General features: G+C 38.5%; 1 protein-coding gene across 3 annotated transcripts in view; it reads left to right on the top strand.

The window, feature by feature from the left end:
• Positions 1–24,174, top strand: part of LOC145688018 (uncharacterized) — a 553,165-nt gene that overhangs the window by 144,929 nt on the left and 384,062 nt on the right. For all 3 annotated transcript variants that reach the window (XM_081761686.1, XM_081761689.1, XM_081761687.1), the window contains exon 2: positions 14,416–14,509. In XM_081761686.1, the coding sequence (XP_081617812.1) occupies positions 14,416–14,509 (94 nt within the window). The remainder of the gene's footprint in view (positions 1–14,415; positions 14,510–24,174) is intronic.

The following is a 24,174-nucleotide window of genomic DNA, read 5'->3' as shown; positions in this document are numbered from 1 at the left end:
TTGCAGTATTCACACACACTATTACAGTTTAGACTACTTCTAAGACTCTTGTATTATCATACGCATCCAGATATACAATACCAGGGGACGATATGTATGATGTTTCCCAGGGCTGCATCTTATTCACTGATGAAGAAACTTTTTTCAAACTTGACGTATAACAACTTTGAAGCTTTGGTCAAGTATTTCGATGTGTAAACTGTTTCCAACACAACTTTTCCTTGCAATAAAATCAGGAGTACTGTCTTTAGTTCTTGAGTGAGGTTCTAATCCTTCTTTAGATCTCCTAGGAGCAAATTTGTCAGGGAAACTTGTTTTAAGAAATGTGCTCAGTGCTAGAGCGTAAGTATGAACTGCCATCATATGAATCACGGTGTTCTTGGCCTAAATAGACTTCCAAAGTTCTTGTAAACCGACAGAGGACTATCCTTTTCAGCACATAATACTATGCCCAATGTCTTCGCCTAGAGTGGATGAGCAAACGCTACCACACACGATTATTGATTTCTGCGTTTACACTGATTCATAAGAGAAAGACGATAAATAGTAGATCCTCGTACGATTTAATGGTGCAAAATTGGTGAATAGAAGGAGCATGATAGCTGATGACTCGTATACAAGTGGATTATGTACATTCATGGCATCCAGGGATTAGGATTAGGAATTATATTTCTGGACCGTCGGCATCTAAGACCATTTAGCCCACGTATATGAGGTATGACGTCCCTTGGTAAGCACACTATCCGATGAAAGGGAAAGAAGGAAGCAGTCTGGGACCATTGTGTTAAGTACCGGCATTTGACTGGTGTCAATGAGGGAAACTGTAAAAAATTTATTCAAGATGGCTGGCCTGGAAAAGCTGTTACACTTTCTCGACCAAGTGGCTCCACTTGGGACCGCTCGCACCAAAGGCGAGAGCGTTAGCGACTACGCCAGGTGGGTCCACGTCATGGCGTCCATAAATCCGCTCCATCCGAAAACAGGCGTATCTTGAAGATGGTGGCCGCACAGCTACAAGATATCGATAAAGCTAGCTTTTAGGCTCTTAGTTTTCAGGAGAACCACACTTGTGTCTTCCACCTGGATAAGGGATGATTCAGGTCTAATTATCTGTTGATTGTTACAGTCAGCATTAGCAGAGTTGGAAAATTAGTACTCTTGAGATAAATTTTCGTTCTCAGAACAGAAGCATTTGCACTGATGGCATCTGTTGGTGTGATATACGTTATGATTTCTATTGCGTTGAATGTCCGGTATCCATATAAGTTCTCGCATTATAATCTACAGTTTCAAAAACAAATTGCATGTAAGTCTCATCATCGAAAGTAGGTAGAGTATTTTGAGCGACGGTAGACTCGGAATTGACGGTTTCTGTGTAGGACTCGCACACTCCCAGTTTTGATAGCATGTTCAGCAGTTGTCTTGACGTATATTTATGATGATGTACAGTTACTTCGAGTTGCAGATGATGATAGAAATCAACGGAGTCGGGAGGATTATGTCATAACGTAGGTAATTGTGGCTGCCTTCTTTCTTTTCTTTTTAGGTTCATGTCTCACGATTATAGGCCGAGGCTAAAGGGAACAGTGATGATTAGATGGATGATATTAGCGGAATGATGAAAGTGGGAGGAATCGATACAACAATGAGAAAACCCAAGCACACGGTGTTTGTCCACAAAGACCACGGTCGTAGCTGGGATTGACCAGGTATCCCACGCACCAGAGGCGTATTATTCTTTTAGAAGGGGCGCCATTTTTAGAACACCTGATATTATACATATATCCGATGAACTTGCGTGAAGACAAGAATAACAATGGAATCATCTGGATTATCATATGTTAAAGAAGACTCAAAGAAACATGATGGAACGTTTCATATGGTGTTGGCGATGAATAAACTTTGGAAGCGGATAACCATTGCAGTGGCTGCTCTGGACCCCCACATGTTGAAGTGAATTCAAAGAAACATGGTGGAACGTTTGAGAAAGTGTGTTGAGAATCGTGGTGGCCATCAAAGACTGTGTTGGACCCTCACTTGTTGAAGAGAATTCAAAGAAACATGGAGAAATGTTTGAAAGAGTGTTTTGAGAATGATGGTAGACAATAGACGATTTAATTAATAGGATAATTACTACAACCACTACTTTGATGTTGAACAGAATTTTAAAAAGCATGGCGGAACGTTTGAGGAAGTATGTTGAGAATTATGACAACATGTAAAACAGTTTTGCTTCGAGATTTTAGCTGCTGATCAAATATTCCATTGTTTTCAATGTTTGTAGCCACCCTGTACAATTCAAAATGTTGACGATCACTTATTAAGTACAAAATATTTCCACTGAGTTACAGTTCTTTCAAAACATGTCTTAAAAAGGACGATGTTGTTTGGCTCTATATCTATTGTAGTGGTTTCCCTACTAAGAGTCGTACGTGAGAACAAAAGATTGAGACAGAGAAGAAGTAAATATGGGACAAAAAGATCATTCGCCACCTGTGAGTGTCGAAGCGGAGACATTTCCCAAGTGAGCAATTTCACGAAGAAACCAGTCCTCAGGAAACAAGCATCGCAAGAGTCAACGTCTCCACTATCTTTTATGTATCACAATACGTTCTCTTCCTTCCAGACATAACCACAATTTTTTTGCATACGATTGTTATATACATGCCTCACCATAATCTTCCTAGTTTCTGTAACAATTTCAAAACATTTATAATGCCATATTATTAACGTTGCTCGTGATGTATTAGCATGATGGAAGATGTTCTTGTTTTGTTGGCTTCTCAGCTTGTACTAAAAGACCAAATAAAATCTTGCATAAAATATATTCGTTTTTTAAATGTATTATCCAATATACCATTCCAAGTTCCATCAAACAAAAACGTTCCATTTATAGAACTTTTCAATTTCCTGGGCAATATATTTCAACAATTCACATACCCATTCCATGTCATTGACTGAAATCTTGAACTAAAGTTGGGTATAACAGCACAGTTGTAAAAAAAAGAAAAAAGGAAAAGAAACATAAAATAGAAAAATTGTTTTATAATAAAAGCAAAAAATAAAAGATTTATTGGGTTTAAATTAGTATTTTTTGTTTGTATTGAAAACTTGTTTTGAAACAGTTATTAGTGATATTAGAAAATATTACAATTCTAAATACGAGGTGCGTTAAAAATCGAACTTTTGCTGTTCTTGCTTTATTGCTCATTTTACAAACTTTCAAAACCACAATTTCCTTAAAAGTACTCCCCTCTGCTGTTAATACACCGTTGCCATTGTTTCTTCTAATTTTGGAATGCCTGTTGGAAATAACATTTCTTTGTGGCGTTCAGTAACCTACTGTCGTCGTATTTTCCTGAATGTCCTCTGTGGATTGAGTACGACACCCTTACAAAAAGTAGTTATAAGTCTTAGATGTAGAGAAAGATCTACCGGCGAAACGCTAGCAGAAAAGAATACGTCTGACACAACGGAAGTGCGATGTTTTGCCAGATAATTTGCAAGTTTTGCACTCAGAATTTGATGATAAGGTTTTACACTTATACCAACGTCTTTAGCAACCTCACAAACAGTTAAACGAAAATTGTCACTAATTACAGCGTGGACAATCTCAACACGTTGATCATCTGTTGATATGGAAGGTCGTCCAGTCTTTGGACCTTCGGCAACATAACTTCTTCCCTCCGTAAAACGCATAAACTAATTAATTATAACACTGCTCTCGGCTCATGTAGTCATCCCACTATGCTTGGTTAAACATTTGGAATATTTCCGTGTAAATTTTCCCTAGTTTGACGCAAAATTTCACACAGATGCAGTGTTTCTCCAACTCCTTCATTGTTATTTTTTCACTAATCAAACAAGCAGCTCATGCACAACGTCACTCTGGGTGTTATTTCCGACAACTAACACATAGACCAAAACCCAATGAAAAGCAATATTTTATGAGAACATGGCACTGTGTGTGCAAGGTATCGAGAGCACACCATCTGCAGCCGTTGGCCCGCTATTTAAAAAGTTCAGGTTTTTTGAACACACTTCATATATACGAAGATATCCACAATACATTAAAATGTAGTCATAAACTAGAATTTTTATATTCTTCGATCTTAGTAGCCTTTGACGCCGTCTGGATTGATGGCCTAGTGCATAGGTTTGCACAGTTGCCTACTTCTTAAGAAATCGAACTACATAATTCAGAATGGAAGACCAATATTCCCTACCAACAGATGATGGAAGAGGTGTGCCACAAAGATCCACGCTTGTGTCACTTCTTAATTTTATCTACGTTAAGGCTACATCAGTACTACATCCTAATACTATTCATCTTTGACTATTCCCAGGTGGTATCTAATAGATGTTATCCTGAAGGATTCAAACCATTTGCGACTTGACAGCTTACTATTATTGCAAACAAACACAATTTCTATCTATTTTCATAAAGGCAAAGGTACACGTCGGCTACCCTTTAGTACTCCTCATGTATCAAATACATATATCAATCCATTCTCCAAAGCAATATACCTTCAAATTATATTCGACAATAGACTTACTCTTAAATCACATATACAATACCTCGAGCGTAAAACACTAACCGTTCTGTATCGTATCAAGAATCGTAATATGTCACCTGCAGTCATCAACATACTCTACAAAACCGTCATTCTACCTAATTTAACATATGAATCTCCTCTATTAACTCACAGTATTATTGGCTGGCTACCAAGGTTGAGAGATACTGGCTTCGAAATATGTATCATGAACACCACTCAGTGGCGTAACTACGTTTTATGGGCCCCCTGCAAGAGAACACCCAGGGCCCCAGGGCCCCAAACCTTAACATTTTTTGAATGATAGATAATATAATAAATAATAATACTTCCCTGTATCTGTGAATAATGAGTTAAATGCATGCACCTACTAGACCTAAAATTCATAAATGGAAGCCACTTTGTTTTACAAATAATTTATTCAATAAGGTTCAGAATGGAAGATGGATTTACCTCTTTGCAGTCAGTGACGTCAGTCTTCATGAAAAGTAGCAGGGATTAATTGCATGGTTTCCTTCCTGCTTTCCTCTCAGCAAAATCCTTTACTAACTCCCGTACATCCATATTTTCAGCTTGGTCCGCATTTATTGAAAGCAGTCCTAGATTACTACGGATTTATACGGTTTACCCAACATTGTTAGGTCGTCAAGTCTAGGAGGCTTAGGTGGGCAGGTCATGTAGCTAGAATGGAAGAAAGCAGAAACTCTTTCAAAGTCTTAACTAGTAGACCCATAGGAAAACGACCATTAGGAAGACCTAGGCGCAGATGGGAGGATAATATTAAGATGGATCTCGCAGAGATAGGAATACAAAGTAGAAACTGGATCCAATTAGCTAAGGATAGAAGTCAGTGGAGAGCTTTTGTGAACGCGGCACTGAACCTCTGGGTTCCATAGGCCATAGAGTTAGTTAGTTAGTTAGTTAGTCCTAGATTACTTAATCTATTTTGGCCCATTATGCTTCTCACATAGTTTATTAATTCCGATTTTGAAAACGACCTCAACGTAGAACTGACAGACAGGGAGCATCAAAAACAACAAATACGCTGTTATAAGCTCTGAAAAGCTAGACGCCAATGACTTATATTTCACAATTAATAGCCTTATTAGGTCAAACACAGTATTCTGAACACATATTTCAGATTTCAGTTGTTTCACAAAGCAAATTTCTTCCATCGGAAACGAAGAACCAATACAACAACTCTAAGTTGTTAGAAGTATCTGTGCTCTGCTTAGAATTTCATCATCAGTGAGATGAATTATATTCGCAGGAAACATGAAGAAAAAATTGGATACTGTATCATTCAAAGATGTAAAACGGCAATGCAACTCTAAAATGAGTATGTCAAATAGTTCAATATAGATGTTAATTCTAAAGTTTGGTTCACTCTCGCTGAGACAACTATCTTCACACAACTCGTCAAAATAACGTTTGACCGTATTTGTATCTAAATGATGTCTGAACATTCCACTTTTTACACAGTTTAATTGCTTCTTCCTTCACATATAGCTGAAAAAAGGGAAGGATGACAGAACATTACCGACTAATAGTCTACAAAACTGAAAAGCATGTTGTTTGACCTATTAGAAGGCTAGGGTGAAGAGCCCCTTGGAAGTGTCGGTCCCCCGCATTATAGTAGTTACGCCCCTGAAACCACTACGATCGACCGGCACTATATCGCCGCTACTCACCACTACCAGAGTGCATCGAACTGCTGAATCTTAAATTCGCTACTCGCCTCATTAACTTTTTATTGTATGAAAAACACGTCCTGAATAAATTGACTTTCTACATAGATAGATTGATTGAATACAGATCTTCCACATAAAGAAGTTGTAGGCATAGAAGTATTAGACCTATAGTAGATACAATTTGTCCTCATTATTACTTTTACTAAGTTTTTTGTATTGGAAATTAAAAATGAAACCCATATGCTAATTAACATTCATAATATTAAGGACAGAGAAAACGAAAAAGCAATACCTCATATGCATACAATACTGCACGCATAACTGGATTTTGTAAAAGAATTAAAAGAACACAGACTTTCATGTCAATTTTCTTTTACATGGATAATTAAATTTTATTTTTTCTACCCTGAAAACTCTTCTCAAACTGTATTATAACACAAAGTATTAACAAGATAATTTTATAATTTATTTGCTGTAATAGAAATCAACAACGATATTTCAAATGGAAAGGAAGCACGGCACGGTGGCTCAGCGCTAGAGCGTTTACCTCTCGTTCGATCTCCGGCAAAGTAAGTTTGTGGTGGACAACATTGTTACCATGGGTTTTCTCGACGTACTTTCGTTTCCTCCCACTTTTTCATTACACCAATTCTTCCATCATCATTCATTTGTCTTAATCATTGTGTTACCTTAATAACCGAACGGGCATAATCGTGGGACGTTAAACTAAAATATTTTCCTTTCATTTCAAATGAAATTCTGTCTAACAATAATCGTTTACAACCACGTTAGCACCAACAAATCAGGATCAGGTCTTCTCCAATACAGTCACGATGCTAGAGTGGGACAATGAACACTGCATCACAATGGGAAACCCTGTATCTAAAAGAAAATGGCTCCACAGTCGCGCAAATGGTATTGAGAGAAGTTAATCAGTTTATATGCAACGAACCTACGCACAAACTGTGTAACATGTTCTCTGGAACACCTAACGCCGTATATTAGTGTCAAATTCATAGTTCTTAAGATCGCTGAGACTGGACAACTGACACAGTTCAAGACCAACTTTAGCCTCCATCATTGTGGGGGATTAGGGGGGATGAAAAATAACATGTCCAAAATGATTGATATTAGTATCAAGTTCATTTTTTCAAGGTCACTGAGATGGATAATAGCACTCCCAACGCCACTCAAATCTAACTTTAGCCCCCATCGTCATGGGAGGTTGGAGAGAGTGAAGAATATTATGTCCAAAATGACCTATATTAGTGTCGAATTCGTAGTTTTATGGAACGTAAACTGGTTGTTGTCAGCTTCGATGACATTTGAAACTCAAGTTGTATGGCAGCCCTTCTGGGAAGTAACTGGGGAATGTCGAACGTGTTGTTCTTTGGTACTTATTTATTACACTTATATCGAAAGGGACAACGCCGAAGACGTTGCTCTTGATCACTGACGCAAATCCCGGGGGGATTACAGGGATATGTCCCCTCAAATCTTGGAACTGGGGAGATTGTCGCCCCAATAATCCGATTTGAAATGTGTTTCTTGGGAAGAAATTTGATGATGATTTGTGTCCGTTTGGCGCAAAGAAAAGTAAGATAAAATCGATGTCCCCCCCAGAATAAGCCTCAAATCTGCCCGCCTTCCAATGTTCAAGACAACTCTGCTCCCCTGATCCTCCACAGCATTGTTTTTCAAGTTTTCAAGTTCATATATATATACACACAGTACTTCCGCAACAATTTTTATAGAGGTAGTTAGTGAGTACTTCAGATTATATGCCCGTAACCAAACTGCCTATACAAAAATTGTTGCGTGAGTACCTTAGGATTCTGAAACATGTATTTTTGGATAGAGCACATATTAGTTCCTAAGTAAAATCTTGAGCCGACTACGGTAGGTCTCATGGTTTCGGAGGTATGGACCTCTGAAGTTCATTCCGAAAGGAAGCATTTGTATACCCAGATTGGCCTATACTTTTCGTCTTATTTTGGTGTCTGGAATCACCTCCCAAACATTTGTCGGTGTTGTTTTGAAACACCTTGTATATAGGGGAACGGTCTTATCCGTCCCCCGAATGTTGAAGGCAGATTTGCCCCGCTGCTCTTCATCATTCATTTCACTCATTTCTTTACTTTCAAATATGACCTATTGCATAAATTTTACACTCTTCGTGAAAAGGGCAGGTGGTCAAGCTAATATATATATATATATACACTAGCTGAAATACTCATTCTTCGTATGAGTCATTTAAAATACCTATGTAAACAAACTGAACAACGATAGAAAAAATATCGGTCATTTTTTACTACTTTTACATATCCCGGTAAACGCCCCATGAGACCCCCAGGTTTGAAATTCAACGCCGGTGGGAGTGTTACCATTCACCTCAGCGAACTAGGTTATTTTTACGTATCTTGGTATCCCCATACCCGTGACTCCCAGCTCGCAGCCGAATGGGGTGAATTTCGAAGTTGATACGATCTAAGTTTCACCATTCATGTCAGTGACCCCGAAAACTTTTAATTTGACACTAATATCGGTCATTTTCTACTACTTTTACATGTCCCGGTAAACGCCACTTGAGGCCCACCCTGGTACGAATTTTGACAAAAACGCTTCACTTTGGACTGAAGCCTGGACCAAGGTATCCGTGACTAAAATTTGGTAACTCTTGGTCAATTGTCTGGTTCCCAAGCCGGTTCCGGTAAATGCTTCCCCCTCCCCCCTGAGACACCCCAGGCTCGAAATTTAAAAAAAGCGCTTCGTCTTGATCTGGAGCCTGAAGCAAGGTATCCGTGACGAAATTTTGGTAATTCTCGGTCTACTCTTCTGGTCCCCAGGCCACACACAGACAGACAAACACACAAACAAACTATATTAGAAGATTATATATATATATATATATATATATATATATATATATATATATATATATATATATATATATAACTAAACATGTATTGAATATAGCCTCTCTCTAGATCAGGGATGCCCAACGTTCTTTTGAATCCATCGGGCTACTTGCTCAATTGGGCATCATATTGCGGGCCACAATTAAAAAATGGAAGCAGTGTCCTTCAAAAATTCCCTTTTTTGAAAATGTGTCAAAAGTTTTGTAAAAGTTAAATACCAAAAAATGAGCTGGTGTTGTTGTAAACAGATTCTCAATTTTTTAAAAAAGGTTGTTAATATGAATTTATATGGAAAACTGAGAAATTTGCAAATATCCTTTTTTAACATTTATTTTTCCCATTATGGACATTATTTCAAAACTATTTTAGCTTTCCTTGGGTTGTAAAAGCCAATACTCGATGCCATAAACGTCGCCAAAACCTAGTGGCCCACTTGCCGGTAAATGTCGATAATTGATATAGCGACAGTTTTAAGGATTGGCGCTAGTGTACCAGTGACGGCATGGTTTAATCGAGTCGAAACGGATATCTAGAGTTGAGGTGTTGAATTTACCACCGCGTAGCAGTTTGCAGTGGCGTACTGGGACATAAAGTGCCCAGGTGGGCATTAATCATTTGGGGTAGTCTCTGTCCACACACACACATACACATCTATATATTTACAGGGTGTTTATTTATTATGTAGCTAAAATCCACTGGTGAAATCCTCTCACGTAAACAAATAAAAAATCCCATATGGACATAGTGCGAAAACCGCGTTGTTCAAAGTTACGCGATGCAGCAAACGAGGAAAATGTAACTGTTTCGCTGCCTAGCTCAAAAACTATTAGACATATTAATGGCGGTTAAACAAATATCACGGGAACTAGTACACTCTCTACCTAAATATCCATGTTTCAGAGGTAGGTCGTACTGGCGCAACGAGTTTTGTAGTGGAAGCTGGTATATCAGAACCCTGATTTAAGTACAGAGAGAAAAAAGAAGATATGTTTCGATAGACATTGTCTAATTATCAGTTTAATAGGATGTTATTTGTAAATTTCACATTATCACTGATTTTAATATCTGCAATTAGGCAACCACACATAACACATTTAACATTAAAGAAAAGTGGTTGGTAACACTTGCAAACCAAGTTCTAACACTAAATATCATTTGATAATGGTGATCTCAGCAAGAAAAACGATATACAAATAAAAAAAGTAAACAAATGATATCAGAGATACAGAAATATGAAATGCTGTGAAAACGGACATAAGGGCAAAGGATTCGAGCAACTATTCACCGAAGAATGGGTGTAGCATGGTACTTTCACTGACATCTCACTTGCGATAAATGATGATGAAGAAATGAATGAATGAAAAGCTGGAGGAAATGGAAGATCTCATGCAAAACTATTAACACGATGTCGTCCAACACGAATTTACGTAATATGACGTATTAATACATATTTTGTGTATTAATATAGAGTTTACACCTTTTGTGCCTGCATACTACGCTGAACAAGAATTCAGATAACAATAATAATTATAACAGATGCTCAATGTGTCGTCTGTTAGCCTGAATACAATACTCTGTACGAGTTGACAGTGATTCACGTACAATAATATATATGAGCTGGGATGTTTGCGACTGACATTCATGGGGTTTAAAGTACGCAATAAGCAATATTATTTTGTATCAATAAAATATAGTGTACACTGAATATGGTATACAGCCTAAATATCGTAAATTCCCTAAATATAGTATACACTACACTACCTATGGAATTCCACAATTCAGGGGCCGCGGTGGCTCCGTGGTAGAGCGTTCACCTCTGGTGCTTGGGGTCCCGGGTTCGATCCCAGCCCCTTCCAAGTGAACTTTGTGGTGGACAAACACCGTGTGCGTGGGTTTCCTCGGGGTTCTACCGTTTCCTCCCACTCTTTTCTTTCCACCATTTTCATTCATTACTCATCATCACCGTCTCCTTTAGCCTAACCGGCATAACCGTGGGACGTAAAACACAAAGATTTCATTTCATTTCAATTCCACAATTATCGCAATTACAAATGAATAATGTAACTACATACAATGTAAGAGAAGTAATATACTCACTTGACTAAGTTGCTAGTACACACGGATAAAAATCTAAATTCTTTGATTTCTCTTGAATTGTGAGTTTAATATTTGGTTTAACATATCGGGCTTGATATGAATAACGACACAGAAAAGAATTTAAAACAATCAGCTAACTTATAATACCGTTTGATTACTGCATTAGTACTCAAATAGTTTGATTGATATTGAAAGAATTGACAAAACCTCCCAGAAGCTTTCAATTATAATTATTTTTGCTCCTTCCAAGTATGCAACACATGAGAATTGTGAAGTCCAATTCAAGTGCAAACTTATAGGGCCCCAAGTACGGATCTTACAGAGTAAGGATTCGGGGGCCCTACTGCACGCGATAGGTAAATGGTTAGCGAATTGAACTTCTATTCGGCGGACCCAGATTCAAATCCCGGCTAGGTTCAAATTTTTCAAATGTTTCAATTTCAGTTTCAATACATACTCAGTGTGACAAGCAAGATCTCCTCTTCAGAAACAAAAAGATGTTGGAATAAGGAAAACTGGAGAAGTTCAGTCAATGGAAACAATGATTTACAAACTTATTTCCAGCAGTTATTCTGGAGTTGATATTTTCGTCTACTTTCAAGCATTTTCTGATTCATTCCTGGTCAGTGTTTTTATTTCTTTGAGTATACAGTATACAATGAAATAATACATTACATACACAGCAATATTGAGATTAATATATAGTGTTCATTGGAAAACACGCTTTGAACCATATTGATTCATCTCAGGATAGTGAAATGTTTTGTGCGTCATCTACTCATAATTTTTCTTGCATAAAGACCTGACTCAGTGCTACCAACTGCTATCAGTGCCGAGAAAAGTTACGTGTAAGTTGGGTTGCATCTGCCCAAGCGTTTTACAATCTGCAAATTGTCTGCATCCTATGTAAAATGAAATGAAATCTTTGAGTTTTACGTCCCACGGTTATGCCGGTTAGGCTAAAGGAGACGGTGATAATGAGAGATGAGTGAAATGGTGGAATGAAGAAAGTGGGAGGAAACGGGAGTACCCCGAGAAAACCCACGAACACGGTGTTTGTCCACCACAAAGTTCACTTGGCGGGGGCTGGGATCGAACCCGGGACCCCAAGCACCAGAGGTGAACGCTCTACCACTGAGCCACCGCGCCCCCCTGCATCCTATGTAATGGAATTAGAGTACTTAGAGGCGAGATACTTTTGCTGGTGACTGTACAAAGAGTGGGAAGAAAATGAGGTAACGGTCTCCAAGAGACGGAACTACAGGGGCGTACGGAAATTCAGAACGTGGGGTAAGTGTGGCGTCAAACATCTCATAAGAGCCAAATGAGCTATTTGTGTACGGGAATTACGTGACCAATACTTTGGAGGATACACAATACATATATTCTACGCAACTATACGGCGTACACTGGTGCGCGTACAGTTCACGACAGACGACGCACTCGTCACCCACTTCTTATGACTAATCACCGCTGACTTTGTCGCGCTTGGGCACAGGAACATGGATGATTGGAAGAGGGGGCGTTGGTCCGATAAATCACGGTTTGTGCTGCTCCTCTCGAACGTGTGTGTACATATGTGGCGCTAACAGCACGAAGCTATGGATTCCCCGTGCGTGGTGCATATTGTACAGGCAGATGAAGGCGGCTGTATGGTATAGAGATGCTTCTGTTGGCATGGACTGGAGCCGTTGGTGTGTATAGTCCACAACGAGACATCCTTTGTGTACCTGCAGGTGTTAGAGAATCAAGTATACCCTACAAAGCGAAACTTCTACCCACACGAAGACATTTTCCAGGACGCCAATGCACGATGCCACCAAGCCAGGACTCAACTTGCTTGGCTTAAGAAACATTCCACGGAGCTGCAACGTAGGAATTGACCCCCTAGGCGGATCTTCCTATAGAACATTTATGGAATGTTGCGGAACGGCTCTTCGCACCATGATTCCTGCACCGGGACGAGGTGACTCGGTAGTAGAGCATTCACCTCTTGTCTGCGGTGTCTTTGGTTCGATCTCAACTCGCGCGGAGTGGAGTTTGTGGTGAACAAACACCGTGTGCGTGGGCTTTCTCGGAGTTCTCCCGTTTCTTCCCACTTTCTTCATTCCACCATTGCATTCATTTCTCATCATCACCGTCTCCTTTAGTCTAGTTGGCATAACCGTGGGACGTAAAACTGAAAGATTTCATTTTTTCACTTACATCTGTGGGCTCATTGTGGAATGGAATCAGAAATATATATGGTATTAGATCCCGCCGAAACATATCAGCAACTAAAAGAGTCCATGCCACACCGTGTCCAGATCGCCCTCGAAGTAAAAGAGGAGGAGTTTGAAATGATAATTACAGTCTACCTCGAACTGGATTAATGTCATTTCACTGATTAAAATGCATATCCGAAAGGGTTGTATGGATCGAAGTTTATTTTAAAAAATAAATAAAAAAATAAGTTATAATTTCACGAGCCTATCAACTTAGGAAGAAGAAACTCGGTATATTATCTCTTCATTAAAAATAAGGTTTATCCCAGCGTTTTCAAAAATTCCTATAACAGTTTTCACCATTTTGTAAGTGAGGGTGCCTGCTGTTCGTGATCGCATAATAGCGATAAAACACCTCACCTGTTTAGAATCAATTTTGGATATTTTTTTAATCATGTCACTTTCATTAAAATATGTATCCTAATAGATATAGGAGTTCAAAATTTATGCCAAAATAGAGTGTTGTATGGGGTTTTATCATTACATTTTAATTGAAATGCGTGTGGTGAGAGGAAAAAAGGAAGTTCAAGCATATTCCATAAACCTATACTCCTCATGGGAAGAACGAGGACATTTCAGCTAGTATTCCATAGACTGGATGCTGTTCTTCCTGTACATTTCAGCTAGTATGTAATGCGCGTAAATTAGATTAACATCGCGTAATCGGTGATATCTGCTGACCAATAATGGGCAATCGCTTGTAGAGAACCTCAATGTCTGTGTGTGAGGTTCAAAGGGGAAATAGAGTGTAATGAGGTTGAGGAATCACTAGAAGTCTGAGGTCTAGTGAGGTTTGGAGAATATACCTACCTGTTCTGTAATATAAGGAAACATGAATATATTGAATATCGTAGAGATCAATTGACTAACATCTTCATGTTTTCCGTTGCAGCTTCATTCGGAGTACAGGAGCACTTACAGATGGCACGAGTACACGGGTCCACGTCAGGAAGTGATACGAAGACCTCCCCAGCCATCAGCAAGTGGTAAGATTACAAATTTAAAACATATTTATTTGGCAAGATTGATTTGAAATGGAAAAAATCTAAATGTGATTTACATGTTGTAACTTTTTTAAAAAAATTTGAACTAAAATGAAATACTTTTACAAATCAAATTTGGCGTCATTATGCTTTGCGTGGATAAAATTTGAAACAGTAGCCATTAAAATAATTAAATCTTGTGAGTTAGTATTCCTGTTTAATATTTTAGATAAAGAGAGAGAAAGAGAGAGAGAGAGAAAGAGAGAGAGAGATAGAAGGAGAGAGAGAGAGAGAGAAAGCTGAAAACGCATCTTTATTCATCTCCTGACAATCTGTCAAATCAACTTCGTGGAAAATTTAGAGTTGTTTAAAATAATCTGGTAATGTTTTAAATATGCTCTATAAACACAGCTAAGGTTATACGGTACTTGTTTTATCTCTATAAATGGTTAAATCTGAGAGTTTTTGCAATTGAAACAATCTAAAACTAGATTATATCTAGATTACGCCGTGTGATGGACTATGGATATTCAGGTAAAGCAATTCAACTGCTGTTAACACACGGGCATATTCTTGCTCCTTTATACAAGAATCCGCTACTTCTTAAGTCAAGTAACTCGTTAAAGTACCATAATAAAATATCCTAAGTTTAGGACATTTACAACAAATTTATATATTTGACTTGGCTGAGTTGTATCATTTCGAGTATAAGATGCTTAAGATAAATTTCCAGAGTATTTGCCGTTCTTGTAATTTTTAATAAAACAAACAAAAGAACTTCTAACTTCCTTAAGGGATCTAAAATAAGAACAATACTACTTCCTTTAAGATAAAATAATGTCTATTTATTTGATTTAAAAGTTTTATAAAGTTGAAAATTAGATTCAGACATCATTGTGATCAGTTGTGTTCAACAGCGAAGGAACGGGTGAAAAATTTCATGACTTGAAAAAGCCAGAAGCAGTCAGACCCATATCGTAGTGTAAACCAGCCTGACCCGATGACCCGTGACATTGACTGACCCAGAGACGATGAAACATCCTTATACAGACATAGAGTGTTTACGAGGCTGCTAATGAATTTCTAACAAACAATTCTCTCGTATTACTAGAATTATAATCTTATTTCTCACTTGTTTTGTGCATCTGTGTATATCAAAGCGTTGCGCTGAAACATAACTGTGACAAAGTGTTGCCAGATTATCAGAAAATTCCCACTCACAAGGGGAAAATAAGCAAAGCTTTAAACTTGTGGAGAAAAGGAAGAAAAATTTTTAAAAGTGTAAAAAGCGTCGGAAATTTAGAAGAGAATAAGATAATTCTAAAAAAAAGTACAAACAGCTAGCTTACAAAAGATATCAATATTATTTGTTTATTTGAAGAAAATTGAAAATGTTTTAGTAATACTTGGTGAACATGGGCATGAACTCATTGGAAATATCTCATTTGTCAGTGATCATGATTAACTCTACTTGAGAATGAAACGATCAATGTACACTCACATCATTTTTAAAAAAAATGTTGCAAAATTATACTCTGATAAAAATGCAGAAGTGCAGGAAAGTGAAGTGCATAGTGCCTGAAAGTGAAACATTACTTAAGAAAGTAACTGTTTTAAAGTCGATGACGTGCGAAAGAGATGTTTGAAATTTTATATGATTTTGGTACAAGAAACACAAAAAAGTTTTTCAATTAAGGATCCAATGTGTAACGAAATTATTTTTTTTTAGTCCTACTGTAGGATTAGGGACGAGCTTACCAAGATTCCACATTCAGTCGCAGATCTGCAAATACATAATTTTATTTCTATTTGCATTTTTAAAAGAAAAATTACAGGTATTTATTATTTGGGTGAAATCACAGTTGTGTGGGAAATTCTATGTTTTCTTGAGGGAAATTTTAGACTGTGTACCTCGCACCATTGGTATGCAGTCGATTACAGCATAAGCTCATGAGGATCAACGTAAATAACACGTACATGTTTTTCCTATTAGTTATTGTCAGAAGTTAATCAAGTGAGCCTGCCTTGTTTTGAGTTTAACGTCCTACGGTTATACACCGAGCCTAAATGATGATGAGATGGATGATAACAGTGGAATCGGGAGAAAACCCCGAGCAAACCTACGCTCACAATGTTTGTCCATCAGAAATCCTCCTTGCCTGTACTGTGATCGAAGCAGAGATACGGCCTTTCTCTGTAAAACTTCGTTTTAGAATATAAGAGATGGCGTTAAAACTAGTCTTTTAGTTAATTTTTTCTATAGTTTCCTCTCAAAACCATTGCACTATTTTTCAGTACAGAAATACAAATAAATCTGAAATTATATTTGAAATAGCGAAGGCATGGTGTCATTCTTAAGATATGTCACACCGGTTATGAATCACATGAACATTCTAGCTCGAGTATAGGACAACAGTAATCCACTACAAAATGCTGCAGTAGGACTGTAGAGCTCATATTTCGGCTGCTTCAGCGTAATCAGATCTGCCGAGATTACTGGTTTTGTCCAATTCGCAGGATTTGTTTGGGTCGCAGCGCCGATCCGTATCACAGAATCAGTCCGGAAAATCGAATGAGCTGAGTCTGACCATGAGAAGCGAGATCCAGACTCGCACGATCCGGATAAAAGTAGGACCCAGTTGACTCTGAGACCCGTGACTTCTATCATCACTGGCGTAGAGGTTTCAAAACTCACTATAAAATAATAAAATATAAAGCCGAATTAAGGATGTGCTCATGGACCTTAGTGAAGTTTTGTGTTGGTGCGTGTTCTTGACATAACAATTCAAATAACATTAATCTTAATCGTATTATTAAATAAATATTAAATAAATGTGGGGAATTAGCTACGGGGAAAGCTACAGAATTCGAATTTCATTCACAATACACTAAAAGTAGTAGTTAATGTCGAGGTTGAAGTGCAGGTGACTTACTTTTAAAATATAAAGAAATTCTAGATTTGCACTAGAGATGTTAACAACTCAGAAGTAGGAATGAAATTTCGCTATGTATGTGTTTGAAGGTCCATCCCAGTATTCACTTAGTCTGGCTGAAGATACATTCTGTAAACTCCCTCCAAGTGAAAATGGGTTATCGATGAAACCTCCTCCCTGCAAAGTTAGAATAACCTAGTTAAGTATAACCTAATTTATTAAAATACGATTTCAGACTGAAATAAAATTATGTCTACGTAGGTACTTTAAGAGTATTTGAAATTTTACTTTATCTGGGTGAACTTTCATAGTAGATAAGTTGTGTATCTGCGGAGAGGGGATATAGACGATATATAGATATAGACAAATCGTGTTGTTGAATGAATAACCAATTTTCCGTAACTTATCTCGCAGTGGTTACTTTTATTTCTATCTTCAGAGGCAATTTTCTTGGCGGGGTATAAAACAATCCTATATATCAAAGGAGATAACATCTGAGTTCTCTTGATTTTCTCTGTTTTCTTTTGTTTATTTCTTCTCGATTTCTTTCCTTTTGTGTGTGTTTGCGTGTGTGCCCCTGTGCATCATTGCACTTCTTAAATAACAATAAATCTGCTAGAAGTTTAGCAACATGATATTTATTTTCCTTATTAAATCTTCCTTATTTCTGAAAGTTATTTCATGAGTTCAAGCACTTCTTTATCTTTAATAGTGATGTTTTTTCTAGCTGTGTACAACATTCTTTAAAGGTCACTACGTCTGTAAAACTAGGTGGGGCCTAACTGCTACTTTACAAATAAAACAAAATTTATGGCGTTACTATTTGTTAGAAAATGACCACTTAAACATTATGTCTTATCTTCCTTATTTTCATTTGTGGAGTCAAATGTCATCAACAATATCAAGCGGCGTAGTAGAGACCCTTCTATACAAGATTCATTCAATAAATAACCGGAAAGGTTGCATAAAAAATACAAAACTTGTACTAAGTTTGTGCTTCTTTGTTATTTTATGGTGGTGTCCTAGAACTATTGTCACATAGGTCTGGCAGGCCTGCCTTGCAAACAAGATGCAGGGAGTCAGTGAAATAAGACGACAGCACCCGTGCAGGTTTGCACCAACGTAGAGCAGCGGAGTATCATTAGATTTCAGTTAGTTGAAGAGTTGAAACCAATCGAAATTCACCGTCAGATGAGAGTGCAATATGGTGAACGTCGTTGAGTCGAACACAAGTGTACAAGTGGGCAGATAAGTTCAAAATGGATGTAAATAGTGTTGAAGATTCACCACGCCCAGGGTACTCTGTCTGTGCAGTCACAGAGAAAACATTAGGAGAGTTGGTGAGTTGATACGGGAAAACAGGCGTATTACGGTGAATGATATTGTAGCAAAGTTGAACATGATTATTTATTCAGACCACCATATTGTTCATGAAACCAATTCCGATTGGTTTCAACCCTTCAGTTAACAGAAATCTATCGACACTCCGCTACTCCACGTGGGTGCAAACCTGCAAGGGTGCCAATACATTGTTTCATGATTCCCAGCACCCTGTTCGCGAGGTAGGCGTGCCAGACTTATCTGATAATAATTCTAGGACACCACCAAAAATAACAAAGAAGTACAGATTTTGTAGAAGTTTTCTATTTTTTATACAACTTTTCCGGTTTGTATTCTATGTTCAATTTTACGTGTTCTGCTATTATTTTAAACTATACTTGTTTTATTTGAATAAATACCTTCTTTGATCATAACCCCTGTAGTATATTTCAGAAGAAGTCTAAATAAAATGAAATGAAATTTCGTGTCTTACATCCCACCTTTATGCCCTTTAGGCTAAAGAGGACGGGTGATGAATAAATGAATGATTATAAAATAATTTGTAGAATGATCATATAGGAGGAAACAGGATAAATCCGAGAAAATCTCTGGAGACGATGTTGTCCACCACAAACTCGCATGGCCGGTGATCAAACCAAGAGAACCCTTGCAACAAAAGCGGGGGCTCTACAACTGAATCACGACGTATAGCTACCACTCGAATAACCAGGTTCCTGATCGAAGAGGTATATTTTCGTTTTATTATAGTGCAACTGGATGAGGGTCTCACATATCCTCTGTTAAATGGGTACCTGAGAAAATTTGATGATAAAAGCAAGAGCACGGTGCCTCATTGGTACAGCGTTCAACTTTAGTGGTAGAGGTCCCCGGTTCGATCCTAGGCCAAGTGAGATTGTAGTGGACATCATTGTCCGTGGGTTTTCTCGAGGTTCTTCCATTTCATCCTACATTTTATTTCATTATTGTTAGAAGGGTATCACGTTAATAAGTGTTGGCTTATGACAATGTGAAATTAGGATTGGGAATTCTGGGTTTTCGGCATCTATTGCCATGTTAGCCAGTCACGATTGAAGGATGACGTTCCTCAGCAATCACATTATCAGGGAATTGGGGAGAATGAAAGGATTGTGGAAGGTGGAAAGTGGCCTGGACTTCTATGTTAGGTACCACTCCCACATTTCCCTAGTATGAATGAGAAACACCCAGGAAAACGTCACTCTGCATAGTTGGCCTGAAAAAGCTTTTACACTTTTTTGAGCGCATGTTCTCACCTGGAACAATATGAAATTCAAGTAAAAGTAAGAAAAGAATTGCAAACAATGTGCATCGTTAAGTTTTATTTATTTATTTATTTATTTATTTAGCTTTTCCTAAGTTTCGTTAAGTACTTGTTTGATGTCTATATACAGTGCGTTCCACGAATAACACTAAGGTCCACCTCCTGAAGAAACGAAGGCAGATAGAAACATGAAACCTTTTGGAACCTTCAAGGAACTTAAAAGGCAACATTATGCTGAGAAGGAGAATCCCCCACAAGGGGAGCTAAAGGGAGTTACTGGGGTAACTCAAAAATTTTAAATAGCAACCCCCATCGTGTGGTACCTCGTTTGAAAGGTAATCACGAGTAAAGACCACTTGTGAAAATTGTAAGTCGCTAGCATGTCCGTAGCCAACATGGCGGCCATCCGTAAAGGACGGTCGAAGTGCGTTCAACGAATAACACTAAAGCTCGTCTCCAGAAGAAACGAAGGCAGATAGAAACACGAAACCTTTTGGAACCTTCAAGGAACTTAAAAGGCAACATTATGCTGAGAAGGAGAATCCCCCACAAGGGGGGCTAAAGGGGGTTACTGGGGGTAACTCAAAAATTTTGAATAGCAACCCCCATCGTGTGGTACCTCGCTGGAAAAGTAATCGCGTATAGAGACCAGACCGTGTCCACAACAAACTCTAAAGTCTAACGTAGGTCTAGTTCGGAACGAATGCACAATACACATACCACACAACTAACACTATAACAGTATTGCAAACACAAAACATGCAAATTGAACTGAATCCGATAGAAAAGAGAGTACTATACTATTATTGAAAAATCTAAACCCTCCGAGGCTCGAATCCCGGACCGCACGTGTACTGAACCAACACTTTACCATTACGGACGAGGAGATGTAGTTAATGACGACGAGTTGCCCGTGGTGGCGCTTTGGTGTTGGACACACGTACTTTAGCAAAGCTACTCTGTTTACTCGTGCACCACTATCAGATGTGCTTTTCCGACCAACAGTGTGCTACATTACAACCCGGAACAGTAGGTCTGAAGGACGTAGACGTGTGTTTGTGCTGGTGCGTTTGACCATCCTACATTGCATACTTAATGTGGTCTCTTGAACAGAGAATTGAAATTGTGTTACTCTTTGGTGCTACGAATCGTTCGTACAGTGCAACAGCACGGTTGTTCAATGAACAGAATGTGCGCAACCCAATTAGTGTTTCTTCTGTACGCCATTTATTAATCAAATTCTTTACGACAGGCAGTGTGACCAATGCCCCAGAGCCTCGAAACCCTAGTGTTGCTACGGAAGAAACACAGATACAAGTGTTGGCGGAGCTGAATGTGCATCCTCAACAGTCCATAACAACTGTGGCTCAAACGTGTGGTGTGTCACGCACAACGACATACAGAATCTTAAAAAGCATACCTTCCATCCATACAAACTACATATGGTCCAGGAATTAAGTGAACATGATCCCGATATGCGTATCGAGTTTTGTGAGCAGATGTGTGAGGCATTGGCACATGGGACCATTGTGCTGACAAACGTGTGTTTCAGCGATGAGAGTACGTTCTACTTGAATGGCAAGGTCAACAGGCATAACTGCCGATATTGGTGTGACACAAACCCTCATGTATTTCGTGAAGGCAACACTCAACACCCAGTGTCGCTGAATGTCTGGGCGGGTATCTTAGGTAATCACATAATCGGGCCCCTCTTCATCGATGGAATATTAACAGGTGAGAAGTACCTGGCGCTGCTGCAAGACTTTATTGCACCGTTGATTGTCGAGGCAATGGAAGAGAATCCGCAAGAATTTGGAAAGATTCCGCCCGTTTTTCAGCATGACGGCTGTCCTGCCCATTTTCACCGCCTTGTACGTGACTATTTAGATAGTGAGTTTCTGCGACGATGGATTGGTCGTCGTGGCACCATTGAATGGCCAGCACGTTCGCCAGACCTTGCTCCACCCGACTTTTTTCTCTCGGGCTATTTGAAGACTATAGTGTTCCGCACGCAGCCGAACAGCATTGCGGAGTGGCGCCAACGCATAGCTGATGCCTGTCATTCTATACTGGTAATGACTTTTACCCGTGTTCGAGAGGAGTTCGTCCAACGTTTACATTACTGCCAGGAGGTGGTCGGTGCGCACTTCGAGCATCTCCTGCATTAATGAGGTGTGTTCCAAATCATACTATGTTACTCTCTGCTTACAGGTTTGCAATGTTTCTTCGATCATAGTTTACGGATGGCAGCCATGTTGGCTACGGACATGCAATCAACATGCACTTTCCAGAACAGGTTAATACACGTGATATCTTTCAAACGAGGTAACACACGATGAGGGTTGCTATTTAAAATTTTTGAGTTACCCCCAGTAACCCCCTTTAGCCCCCTTGTGGGGGATTCTCCTTCTCAGCATAATGTTGCCTTTTAAGTTCCTTGAAGGTTCCAAAAGGTTTCATGTTTCTATCTGCCTTCGTTTCTTCTGGAGATGAGCTTTAGTGTTATTCGTTGAACGCACTTCGACCGTCCTTTACGGATGGCCGCCATGTTGGCTACGGACATGCTAGCGACTTACAATTTTCACAAGTGGTCTTTACTCGTGATTACCTTTCAAACGAGGTACCACACGATGGGGGTTGCTATTTAAAATTTTTGAGTTACCCCAGTAACCCCCTTTAGCTCGCCTTGTGGGGGACCCTCCTTCTCAGCATAATGTTGCCTTTTAAGTTCCTTGAAGGTTCCAAAAGGTTTCATGTTTCTATCTGCCTTCGTTTCTTCAGGAGGTGGACCTTAGCGTTATTCGTGGAACGCACTGTATATGAGTTTATAGCAGCTTCCAATGGAAATATTAAATTGTACTAAAGTAAGCATCTAGTAGTTACAATTTGAAGTCTGACCTTACAAGTGACGATACTAACTGCATTAAAGTATATAATGCAGTGCCCATTAGGAAGTAACAAATTATCAATTCACCTTCGTTAATTATTCGTCTTCTTTATCATCAGGGTCCTAAGCGTGGGACGTAAAACTAGAGATTCTATTTCATTTCCGTGGGTATACATTCGACCATAGTGTAGTGCTTACCAGATTATCTCCTGTGTGCAAGCCTGGGGCCCTACCTTTTCATAGTCCGTGGAACACATTGTCCTGTTTAAATGGAGATTGTAGAGTCAACGACAAAAGTTCTTTCCGTCTGGTAAACTTTATTTTGGGAATAACGGTGGTATGGTGTGGCTGGAACATACAGAAAATTACATTCTTTTTAAATTTACTGAAAACTGTATTCAAATTGTCCTTCCATTCTGAAGTTACGTACGAAACTAATTGCATCAAACTGAAAAAAATACTTTTGTCGCTGACTATACCCGTACCAATTTTAACAAGATTATACATTTAAATAATAATGACTACTTAGAAGAATTTGACGATTACTTTGGTGACAAAGGCAACAGATTGGGAACCAAAGTGGTTGAGGACCCTTATAGGAGTCACACATCTGCACATCATAATATTTCCAATACATACTAAGCTTGATGAAATCAACCACCATGTCAAATTGAGTGAAATCAGAAGCTTTTCATGGATATCATGTGGTGTATGATATTGTTGTGATCAATTTAAAAATAATAAACATCAAATGAAGGACAAAAAAAAATGTCATGTCATATTAGAAATAACACTTCTATCATTTACAAATGATTTTTTTTCTATTATTGAAGTATATATGCATCACGGGATTTTGTAACTTGTATTCAACATGCATAGATCTTTAAAGTTGTATCTAATAGTTCCCAGCCGGAAGCATTGAAATCATTTTCTTGTTTTGCTAGGTGCACTGCGCGTTCACCTTCTGCGGCGCAAATTTCTTTAGCTAGCTGTGTCGTGTTTTCGTGTAAACCAAGTTTTTTTCCTTCCTCTCTTCTCTTATTACAACACAGTACAAAAGCAGAAACGCGAATTCCTTCTCTAATGCACAATGCTCGTCTAGTTTTAACGCACAATTAATACTTGTTTGGAGGATTTCATACCCTTTTTCCAACTGCGTTGTTTGTTTGTTTAATAAGAAAACATGTTATAAAAGTCAGCAAATCCTCTTACACACATAAAAAAATAG

The sequence above is a fragment of the Thermobia domestica genome, chromosome 6, assembly GCF_964235325.1.
Source record: "Thermobia domestica chromosome 6, izTheDome1.hap1.1, whole genome shotgun sequence".
NCBI lineage: Eukaryota > Metazoa > Arthropoda > Insecta > Zygentoma > Lepismatidae > Thermobia > Thermobia domestica.
Note: the sequence above shows the minus strand (reverse complement) of the source record. Positions and strands in the feature narration are given on the sequence as shown.